At 42.4% G+C, this 11,602-nt stretch overlaps 1 protein-coding gene across 1 annotated transcript; it reads left to right on the top strand.

The window, feature by feature from the left end:
* The first annotated feature begins 420 nt into the window (after positions 1-420).
* zmat3 (zinc finger, matrin-type 3) lies at positions 421-11,399 on the top strand. Its single transcript, XM_041040429.1, has 6 exons — positions 421-538; positions 5,700-6,442; positions 6,543-6,683; positions 7,623-7,789; positions 8,126-8,229; positions 10,957-11,399. Exons 1-6 carry the CDS (start codon positions 421-423, stop codon positions 11,163-11,165), a joined length of 1,482 nt encoding a protein of 493 aa, XP_040896363.1. The 3' UTR covers positions 11,166-11,399.
* Positions 11,400-11,602: the final 203 nt, after the last annotated feature.

Below are 11,602 nucleotides of genomic sequence, written 5' to 3'. Positions count from 1 at the left end.
CAGCACGGCTGATCTGAGTGTACCACAGAGGTGTAACATATTTATACAATGTGTCATGATTGCCACCCATGCAAATCAGCAGCGGTGGCATCGGAAATGGACTATACCAAGAAGGAAAGGGACGGTGGAGGAAGCTCGACAGGGTTTTTCTCCCGCAAATAGATTTTACCCCCGCTGAGCAGATGCTTATCGTCATGTGATGATGAGATGATAAAACACAAATGCAATGTGTTTACCAGTAGTGAACGAGAGTATTTAGTAGCTGCCTGACGCTGTCCGTATTTCGCCCGCCTCTGGAAACCACCCCCCCGGTGAAATTCAGTGTTTCAGCGTGTGGTAGGGACTGCCATCCTTCTTGACCGTCCGGTTTTTTTTTTTTTTTTTTTGAAGAGGAGAAGTTGGCGAAGGGATGTGACTACGATGATGCAGCTGAAGACCGGAGATGCAGCGTATTACCACAGTGCAGAATACTGCAGAAATTACACTTCGCCGCCTGTCAGCTACGGTGACAGCAGCCATTATCTTGCCCGATTGCCAGGTAAGGACAGGCTTAACATATACATATGATCTGCCCCTCTGACTGCCAGCAGTCTTGCGCGCTTAATGTGCGGGGATGGAGAAAATCCAACCGGAGACATTTGCAGATGGTACAGAGGAAGGTGGATGCTGAAACCGGTTGCTCTGGTGCCGCTGTCATCTTCGTAATGTCATGTAGGGAGACGCACCCGCCACCAACCTGCCCAGCTTATAGAGCATGGATGCTGCGATGCGAAATCTGAGGTTGTCGAGATACTCTAATAGTCTCTTGGACTATAGGAGAGCTCTGTATCTCATGATCCGGGGGATGCTCGAGGTTTGTGCTTGATGTCTGACCGTAATCTGAAACAGCATAATAGCCTCAGTGTAATGTTCACTTTCATCACTCGAGTATGGCAGTCAATCGAGTGTGGTCAGAGCAAGTGAGGGGAAAAAAACGGAACCACTGCTGCTCAGTTCACTCTATCCTTTGCACCGCTTGATCTGCACAGCTGATGGTGACATGTGGTAATTATATAATAAGTGGGGTTTTTTTTTTTTTCATTTTACCTGTATGGTCGCCTGCCAAAACTGGCTTTCCTGTTGGTCTTATGGACTTGAGGCCAGCGTGTGTCATGGTCATGACGCTAGATCATTCCGATTTATAGCATGAGATCGATCAATGCACCTGCTAATATTCCTGTCCATAAATAGTCACTTGCCATCTTCAATCAGATCTCAGCTTCTGTCCTAATGATAGTGAATAAAAAGTATATTTTTGGAAATGAAATGCTATATGGTGCTGAAAAGTACCCGGTTACTGGATCAATCAACGGAAAAGATGACTATTTTCATAATATACAAATCGTTTAACTCATTTGTAAACACTAAATATTTGTTGACTTATGCTTCTGAAATGTGACCGTTTGTGTGCCTTTCTGTCTGAATACCATTATCAGTATAATACCTGTGATCTATCAACCAAAATAAAGAATTTCAAAAAACATAATAATAACTGCAGCCCTAAATATACACATTCTTAATTCCCATTTCTATAAGGAGGTATAGATATTTACCAATCGATATGGTAATAGCACCCTAATGCATAGGCCAGGTGTCTTTAAAGAAGAATACCACTCACGTTGATCATGTTAATTATTAAAGTTAAGCCAACTCTTCTCCATGAGAGGAGGTAGGTGAAGGAGATTTTAACCTTCAGGGCTACTGAGATATATAAGTGGAAGATAGACTTTACTGTAATGGTATAATAAGTAAATTGCAGTAAGATGTATCTGGTCTTCGCTGCTCATCCGCTGCCCAGTGAAGCATATGGAATAAGTGCAGGAGGCATGTGCTTCTCATTGCTCTATAATTGATGTGGCACAACACAGTACGGCAAGAGAAACTCTAGAGAAAACGAACACTTGGCCTATTTAGAGATTCTCAGTGGAGGCCATGAGATTATCAGGCTCCAGAACAGAACAGAAGTTTTTTTGCAGCTTAGTTTTAAACCAGCAAACCAAGAACTTTTGAGTCAAGCTGAAAAGAATCCGACAAGTAACAAACTAATGAAAAAAGCCTAAGGCGGTTTCAAGTAAGCCATTTATTTTTCCTGACTCTGGTTGATTCTTTTAAGACTTTGAGAACAATATCTTGCTAAAGTTATGATGAGCACTACTGTGTTGACAGTCTAAGATCACTTCCTGCCTTGTACTTCAGAGCAGTATCACATTTGACTTGCAAAGTTGATTGTCATTTCCAAAACCTAAAATGCAAAACAACAAAGTTTTTTTTGACCTTGCAGCAAGGTCCACTGCTGTGGACGTGTATATGTGCTGCATCTCTGTAGACTGCACTTTGTGGGCCTAGATCTGGGTCTCCTGGAAGAGGAGGAAACCGACCTTGGCCTATCTACATTCAGTGCAGGCTCACATTAAAACTATGGATAGGTAACAGACAAAATTGAAATGCAAAACAGGCAATTCATTTGTTTGTTTCTGACACAAATTGAGAACCAAAAGTAAAGGTTTGACCAAAAGTCAAGGTCTGAAATTCTGAGAGAAGGTTAAGCATGTATTCTTCATTATGTGGTATACTTAAAAGCCGTTATGTTTGGTCCACTTTGATGTTCTTTGAGGGAGGATCCTCCTGTTTTGTACTGTAAGTATTTATTGATGTTTCAGATTAGTGTAGACTAAGAACCAACTAATAATGAATGCTTTTTTGCATCCTATGCTAGAAAAAGCAAATGTGCTCACAAATGTGATTTAAAGCACATTGTTATTAAATCAATTTCTCCCCCAGAACTAATCAGTCATTGCTTACAATACATATCATGAAGGTGGAAGCAAAATGTAGTTATACACAGTCCCACCTAGAGTCTAGTGTGTGTATGTAAATGCAGCAGTTGCAGATCTCTCTCGTTTTTTGTGGCTCATTTACTATAGAGGAATTAATTGAACTGAAAATGCTGGCAAGCACAAGGAATCATTGGCAAAATAAAAGCTGTTTAGTGTTTTTTTTTGTTTTTGTTTTTTTATCTCTTTAGTTCAAGAGTGTTTGGTTCATGCACACAGCACTGACTACATTATTTTCCAAGTAAATACATGAGGCAGTATCACCAATAGATCAAGGAGAACAGGTCAGGGAAGAAAAAATATTATGTAAGGAGGCAGTGTTGGAAAAACAATTGACAGGGACAACTTCTAGCTTATTGTAACAGATATAGAGGACATTCACACGCAGTTAAATAGTCATATCCACTGTGTCGTAGCACAGTGTGTTCTCTGAACTGCTTAATGGATCATATCAAGCAAAAAGGGTCAGCTGTCCTGCGGTTTGGTTTCTAAACTGCTGTGCAGGCTGTCTCAGTCAGGATTGAAGGTTTTTCATGACGCTGCTGCCAGTGAGATTGATGAAGTGCAGTACGTGGAGCTTGATTGGTGGGATGAGGCTTTTTTTTATTGGTCTCATTCAACACCAGCAGCAAAAAGATGAATATTTGAAGCACAAACATTTTTTTTTATCATAACCCTTTGGTCATATTTTAACTTTACATGTCTACAGTATATCCATTTATTATAACATTACATGAATTTTTGTTACATTGTCTCCATCTTTGGAGCTAAAGCTGTCATTGCTGTGGTATTTCTGCACTGCATTTCCCACAGATCGCTTGTCAGAAACTTAAAAGGAGCTCCTCTGATCAGCAAATGGAAAAGCTTTCATGAACAGGATATGTTGAAACAGCACATAATGTCTAAGTAGTGAAACTCATTTTTATTTACATGAAAATAGTAGTTACTGCTTCACTACTGAGTAGGCAACACATGCCACTTTGCTTACTCTCTGAACGTCTCATCTTGCAGTTGACGGCACTATAGTAAGGTCAGTGCCTTGTCCAGCATACCTTTCTCCTGAGGTCAGCCAGGCCAGGTGACAGACAGGCAGCCAGACAGACACACTGACAGCAAGCAGCAGTCGGAAACACAAACACCCCTGGGTGTTATTTTGGGTCCATGAATCACTGCCATTGGGCGTCCGATTGGATTCCAGATGAAAGCTTCCAGCACACTGAGTTTTGACTCAGCTGTTGGCCTATTACTGACCTGACAATATGTGGTTACACATACACATACACACAAACACACAAAATGGAGCATTAGAGTGACACAAACAGGCACACACAAATCAGCAGAGTAGCATTCCTAATATTATGCTCATTCTTCTGCACATACACCCGTGCCTACTATGCCCACACAAACACACACACATATTCAGCCTATTTGAGCAGTCACACTCTAGGCTGTGATCTCTTCTGATTAGAGAGGCTTTAGGATTTTATTGTCACTGTCTCTGTGTGTGCGCACATTCATGTGTGTGCAACGTCCTGTATGCATGACTGCTGCCTCTGCAGGCTCAGCCTAATCTTTCTTCTGCCCACTGGAGTGTGAAGCTCCTCTGTCCGAGAATGTGTTTCCATTCGCCCATCTCTGTACATTTCTCCAGCCTCAGGGCTCCAATAAATAAATGCCTTCTCTAAGTGTCACTGTGCATTTAACATCGGATTGTCATAGTTTTAGAGAAGAGTTCCTTTTTGATGATTACAACATCCGCTTTATATATAGCAGTATATTAAGCATCACCAACAGTCTAACTTAATGCAATACATACATATTGCATCCATCCATTTTCTATACCACTTGAGCCACCAGGGTCGCAGGGGAGCTGGAGGTGGGGTACAGCAATCAATCGCAGAAATAACACACAAAGACAGACAACCACACACGCACACACTCATACCTAGGGGCAATGTAGAGTCGGTCAACCTAATGTACATGTTTTTGGGATTGTGGGAGGGAGCCGGAGTACCACCGTGCCAACCTACATATTGCAATGCATGCTTATTTCTTCCTTTGCCAGGGAAGTGACATTTTGTTTATGTTATGGTTGTTTCCTTGCCTTGTCAGTAGGATTGCTGTCCATCCTACAAATTACATGTCATCTTTACTAAAAGTGGCACATCATAAACTTGTATGAGCCACCCCAAAAAAGTAGTTGTTTCCTGAAATATTGAGCACAATTCCTCCTTGTACAAAGGCCTGATATTCTACAATGTGTATTTTGAAGCAGATTCACCTCAAGATGTCTTGACCAGTTTTCATAGAAATCCATCCAGAAATTGTTGATTGTTGAAATATTTGAATCACAAAGGCCTACCTCATGGTGGTGCTAGAGGAAAAGCCAGGGGATCCCAAAAGTCATTAGGATTAATTTTTCTGCGGACAATGAATGTTTGTACAAAATTTCATGACAGTCTAACCAATACTTGTTGATATATTTCAGTCAGGACCAAAGTGGCAGACCAGCCCACTGACTGACATTGCTGTCCCTAGAGCTAGCATGGCTAAAAAATTCTAAGTATGTTCTATTACTCCATGAATGTTCTGTCTGGTTTCTTTGAATATAGTTTGTTTATACAAACGTCTACAAGCCATCAAGGCCATAAAGACTTAAAACAAAAAGTGGCAAAGAGTTAATTCATGTGTTATTGCAGTCATGTCTGTCTGAATCAACATTGTCATCCTCATCAGGGTTGCTGAATTTTCTTGTAAGAAATTTCTTTGACTTTTCCTGTGTGTAATAGTCATGTCTATATGCTTTATTTCCTCTGGTGTCCACAGGCCCAGAGAACATGTTGAAGCCTCCTCTGAGTCTCTTCAGCCATCCCCAGCAGCCTTTCCAACACATCGACTCGCTCCACCAGCTAGGACCTCCGCCAATGGCACCTACGCAGCCTCTCGGCCCTCCACCCATCGCTCCTGCTCAGGCAATTGGTCCCCCAACTATGGCTCCAACCCAGACTCTAGGGCCCCCTCCCATAACTGCTACTCACACCTTAAGGCCTCCCCCCATTACCCCCCCACACAACTTAGGCCCCCCTCCAATGACTCCAGCTCAGCCCCTGGGGCCTCCACCAATGCCACATACTTTAGGGCCCCCACCTGTAGATCACACACAAGCAATAGTGCCTCCTACCATGGATCTCACACAACCACTTGGCCCTCCACCTCTGAACCCTGCACAAGCACTGGTGCCCCCACCTGTAGTGGCGCCTGGAGCTGGTCGATTCCCCCTCCCTCCCAGCCCCCTGTCGTCCCCTCCTGCTCCAGGCCCAGACCTTTCACAGCTTCCTCCACGGCCCCCAGGACCAGCCCTCATCCCAGCCCCGATGTCCAGCCTCATCCCTGGCCATCTTCCAGGTCAGGCAGCCCCAGCCAGCGAGCAACCCCAGGATGAGGGCTCTCCTCTGGGCATGGAGGAGCAGGAGGACTCTCTGGGGCTGGAGGAACTGTGCAAACCACTGTATTGTAAACTCTGCAATGTTACCCTTAACTCTGCTCAGCAGGCACAGGCGCACTACCAGGTCAGTTGAAATACACATTCACACATGCAGCAGCATGTAGAGTATCAAGATATTGTACATAAATAAACACAAACTTCTATGTCCTCATCTGTTTGTCTAGGGGAAGAACCACAGTAAAAAGCTGAGAAATTTCTATGCTGGCAGTCAACAGCCACCAGCCATTAGGATCCCTGAAGTCCTTGATGTGGCTGGACAGACAGCCCTCAGCTCAGGATCCAACGACAGCGACACAGGCAGGCAGGTCAGGCTCAAGCTTAGCAACTCAGCACCAACCTTCCTAAATATTACAGATTCAGTTGAGAAGGTGGGTGTACTGCTGCCAAAGTGGCCAGTCTGCTGATAGAGGAAGTTTCCCTCTGAGGAGGAGGTTGGTGGGAACTGCAGAGTCACACTGCTTCATTTGAACAGTGGAAACTCACATCATCCTCTCACCACTGAACAATTTACTGTCGAACTTTGAAGATAAAATTCCCTATCCATCTCACTCATTTTCTTTTGTCAGTGCTAGCAAGAGTTAAATCTAAGGTCCAATGAAACTGCATGAAAACTTGGTTTATGAAAGATCAGAAGCAAAACGAGAAAAGGACAATAGAAATGAAATAATGGGGTTGTGTATCCCCAATTAGGACATTTAGGAGACAGAATTCAATGAACATATATATTATACATTTCATTGTACTGCTACATTTTTTTTTTTGGACTTTTAAGATTTGCCATGTTGTTGAAGCGCCACTGCGTGTTTCTGCCATTGTTGCTCAGAATGAATAAAAGCATCAAGTACACATACAAATCAATAACAAATCTGTCAAAATTGTAAAATGTACAGCATAAGAAATTTTGTATTACACATAACTGCAACTGTTCTTTTTGAACGATTGAATTTATTGATAAAGAATTAAAAGTGTAAACCTATAGGCAGCTTAATCTGCAACTGTCGTTTAAATATATCATACTCCAAATATGACCATTTTGGAGTTTAGTGCATGAATTTGTAATTTTTTTTTCCTGAGTCAAAAAGTTTAATGAGTGTATATTTCCCACTCGAAAATCTAAAGAAATTAGGCAAGGAATTCTTTTCTTCCTCCCACCGGCACTAAATATTTCTTTCTTCTCTCTCTCACTGTTTACTCCCTGACTCCTCTCACCACAAACACTGCATTGCTTTGTCCTGTTTCTGCAGGCGCTGTATAAGGGGGCGACCCGGGTCATCTTGGCCACTGAGAATGATTATTGTAAGCTGTGTGATGCTTCCTTCAGTTCACCGGCCGTTGCACAGGCCCACTACCAGGGCAAGAACCACGCCAAGAAACTACGGCTCGCCGAGGCCCAACAGAACGCCAACAACACGTAGGTTTGGGCAAGGAAACTTTCTGCTGTTTTTGCTGTAGGCTCCATCCTTATTCTGCTTTGTGCAGGCTTAGCATACAGTGCCAAGTAAAAGAGAATTCTACGAGAAATGCAGTCACCAAATATAAGTTACTCAGGAAACTGTATGGTCATGGACTTAATCAGCTTAATCAGGTCAAAAGTCGGGGCAGTTTGAGAAGAATCACCGTTCACGGCTGGTTTTGGTTTCACTAATTAGTCAACTAGCTATGCTGATATTATGTAAGTTAATGACACTTGGGATTTATTCACCTTTTGGATGAAACTGAAGTGATGTTGACTCTGGTTCTGTTTCAGGGAAGGCAGCAATGAGACAGTCCCAAGAAGAAACAGGAAAGACAGCAGTGAGTACAGACTGGTGAAAAACCGCCGCAGCCCACAGCTACCTGCTTCCATGTCAGGTAAAATATTAAAAAATATATATTCAAAATTAATTAATAAATTAAAAGACAATATCAGCATAATTTGGGGTTACAAATCATTACCGCTGCATGTATCTACATTAGGACTTGTATTTGCAACAACATATTAACCCAATAGGGACATTGACGTTTGTGTGGTTTCCCGGTGAAGCTATGTTAACTAGCCACTATTAGCAGCTACATAAGTATTTGGCCTCTAGCTGTTCAGACTTTATTTTCCCTCATAAAATGTGATATAATCCACAATGTTTTTGCATATGTATATTTATATATAAATATTCTGCCAAGTCAGTTTGGCTGTCCAGAATGCCAATTTCAATAGCTGACTGAACTGTAATGAACACCCTTGGGGTTAGAGAGAGAAAAAATCAGCAGTTCTCCCATGTGTTGTCAGAATATGTCAGTGAAATAAGCTGCTGCAGCTGCCTAAAAAGATATGGTGAACAAGAGAAAATACTTAACATTCAATTCCAATTCCAAAGGCTAGACTATCACATAAACAGCATCTGCACTGAAAAAAAATTCATTCAGGGGTCTCATGAAAAGGTCAACATCACCAGTAGATACATTATTTTCAGTAGCCTTTGAGGGCAGCCTTTGTTTGCTGTATTAACGTTTGAGCCAGTGCAAAGAATCTAAGAGAGATCACCTCTTCATCTCACGGCCTGACTAAGGCTGCGAGAAACCTGACCACGTTGCACGCCCTTCTAGCAGGCCTCCCTCCATACACGGTGAAACCTTACAGATGGTCCAGGATGCGCAGGTCAGTATCATGCAAAAGCGAATTTACTGAGAACATGTCAGTCCTACCTATGGCTTCCCAAATCAAATTCAAGTCTCTACGGCCACTGCGTTCCTCCAAGGAATGTGGTCTGGCATTTCTGTCATGCACACAAGGCAGTCACAGTCCAGACTGTCCCTCTCTATCTTCGAGAATCTCTTGAAGACTCTTTAAGACTCATCTCTTCCAAGACTACCTCCTCTCCTAACACCTCTAACACCCCAACATGCCTAACTAGCACTTGCTGTTGTGTCTGTTATGCCTAACTACTGCACTTTTGGTGCACTTCTTTACCTGATGGTGTGTGTGTGTGTGTGTGTGTGTGTGTGTGTGTGTGTGTGTGTGTGTGTGTGTGTGTGTGTGTGTGTGTGTGTGTGTGTGTGTGTGTGTGTGTGTGTGTGTGTGTGTGAAAACAGATACAGAGAATGTAACGGCAGACTTTCTGCTGACGTCAATCAACCATCTCTTTCTTGTCGTGTTTCACTCTGCCTCTGTCTTTGTACAGACAAAAACACTGGCTCGTCAGCTCCTCAATATAAAACAAGATAAATCATACAATAAGAAAGATCATCCAAACAATACAGAAGAGCCAGTTACCTTCCCCTCTCTCTCTCTCACACACAAACACACACACTGCAGCATTCTGCTGATATAATCAGTTTTTTTGATAGACAAACTCCAGAATAGCTGCATGCTCTCCTGCCGTTGCCTTCTCGCTTTCTTTTTTATCTCTCTCCCCGTCTCCTTCTCGTTTTTCTGCCGTGTTGACACACACACACACACACACACACACACACACACACACACACACACACACACACTCTCACAAACCAAGTAATACTCTTTTTCCAGTGATCCACCTAGTTGTAATCCCAGACAACACTGTGCTTTTCTTTCTGTGCACTCTGGTGTATCACACGTGTCAGTGATACATCAGGTTAGAATTAAGTGTGCGATTCTGGTCGATATTAAAGATCTGTTGTGAAACGTAGCTTTGGGTGTGTCCCCAGCCTGAGATTTATTGTGTTCATGTCCCTGCTAAATTATTGGATTAATCCGTTTTAACAATCAGTCGGTTAAATAACAAGACAGAGAGTCTACAGTCATGCTAGTAGCAGATCTGTGAGGCCAAGGCTCATCAGTATTTTTAGCTAAATACTAAAATCAGTGTGCTAACATATTTCCATGAACAATGCAAACATTTGAAGGTGAAGCAGGTATAATATTTATAATTCAGTCAGTTTTGACCTGATGGTGGTACTAGAAAAAAAAGGTCAAGGGAATAGTGTTACTACAATTCATCCTGAGGGGGACATGGATGCCAGTAACAAATTTCATGCTAAATTGTTGATAAGCTGTTAAAACATTTCACTCAACTCCACAGATGTCAACCACATGGCTCTAGAGTAAAAATCAGTAGACCACCAAAGGCAGTAGAATTCATTCTCTGGGGACAGTGAATTTCTGTACAGCATTTCATGGCAATTCATCCAATAGTTGCTGTGATATTTCAGTCTGGACCAAAGTGGTGGACCAACAGGGTGACCGACAACACCACCCACTGAGCCATTCTGCTGGCACGGTGAAAAAAGCTAAACATTTGCTGGTTCTAGTTTCTTGAGTATGAGGATTTTTGTGCTTTGTTTTATATGACTGTAAATTGAATATATTTGAGATTGGGAGTACGGACCAGACAAAACAAACAATTGAACAAGTAACCTCAGCTATAATGTGTATTCATGCAATTTTCTGATAGTTTACTGACTATGTGATTGAGGGATTAATTGAAAAAAGACAGAATAGCTGAAGGAGTGTCCTTCAAGCTGTCATGATAAATAAATCTGGAATGAATCAGTCTAGTAATATGAAGCTACTACTAACCTTTTCTCTCCTGTCTGTTGTCTTTTGTCTCTTTGACCCTCCAGGGCCGTACTACAACCCCAGACCAAGGCAGCGCATCCCCAGGGACCTAGCCATGTGTGTGACTCCCAGCGGACAGTTCTACTGCTCCATGTGCAACTGTGGTGCAGAGCAGGAGACGGACTTCAGGCAGCATCTGGAGAGCAAGCAGCACAAAGCAAAAGTTTCGGAGTTAAGATACCGCCACGAGATGGAGAACCTTGGCTACAGCTAAGAAATATGTGAGGAGAGGGGGCGGTAAAAGAAAATATAGAGAATAAAGGGGGACAGAATAGGTGGGGAGATGGTACAAGACCAAAGTGCTGGAAAGCAAATACTGCCCCGTGTTTGAAGAGCAGACTTAGGGAAGGGATTAGCCAAAATGGCCTCAAGATGTTGTTGCAGTTCATTTGATATATGGATCAAACATGTGACCTTATGATCAATTATATGAAGCTATAATTGGATTTGATGACCCTATTTAATCTAAGTATTACCCTTATTTTGAAAATCACTCTCACTCACAAACCAACCTATGGATTTGAGAAAATTGTGGAAAAAAAAAAAAAAAAGACTAGGTCGCATTCTGAGAGGTAAATGCAAATGAATTGCAAGTAAATCTTGAGCTTGTTCAGGCTACAGGCAGAGGACTAGTGGTGCACAGGGATCTAG

The sequence above is a fragment of the Toxotes jaculatrix genome, chromosome 6, assembly GCF_017976425.1.
Source record: "Toxotes jaculatrix isolate fToxJac2 chromosome 6, fToxJac2.pri, whole genome shotgun sequence".
Lineage (NCBI taxonomy): Eukaryota > Metazoa > Chordata > Actinopteri > Toxotidae > Toxotes > Toxotes jaculatrix.
Note: the sequence above shows the minus strand (reverse complement) of the source record. Positions and strands in the feature narration are given on the sequence as shown.

Coding starts and splice junctions, on each gene's coding strand:
- zmat3 (XM_041040429.1), top strand. CDS start 421: ATGATGCAGCTGAAGACCGGAGATGCAGCGTATTACCACAGTGCAGAA. Junction 6,443..6,542: donor AGGCACAGGCGCACTACCAG/GTCAGTTGAAAT, acceptor CTGTTTGTCTAG/GGGAAGAACCACAGTAAAAA. Junction 7,790..8,125: donor CAACAGAACGCCAACAACAC/GTAGGTTTGGGC, acceptor GTTCTGTTTCAG/GGAAGGCAGCAATGAGACAG.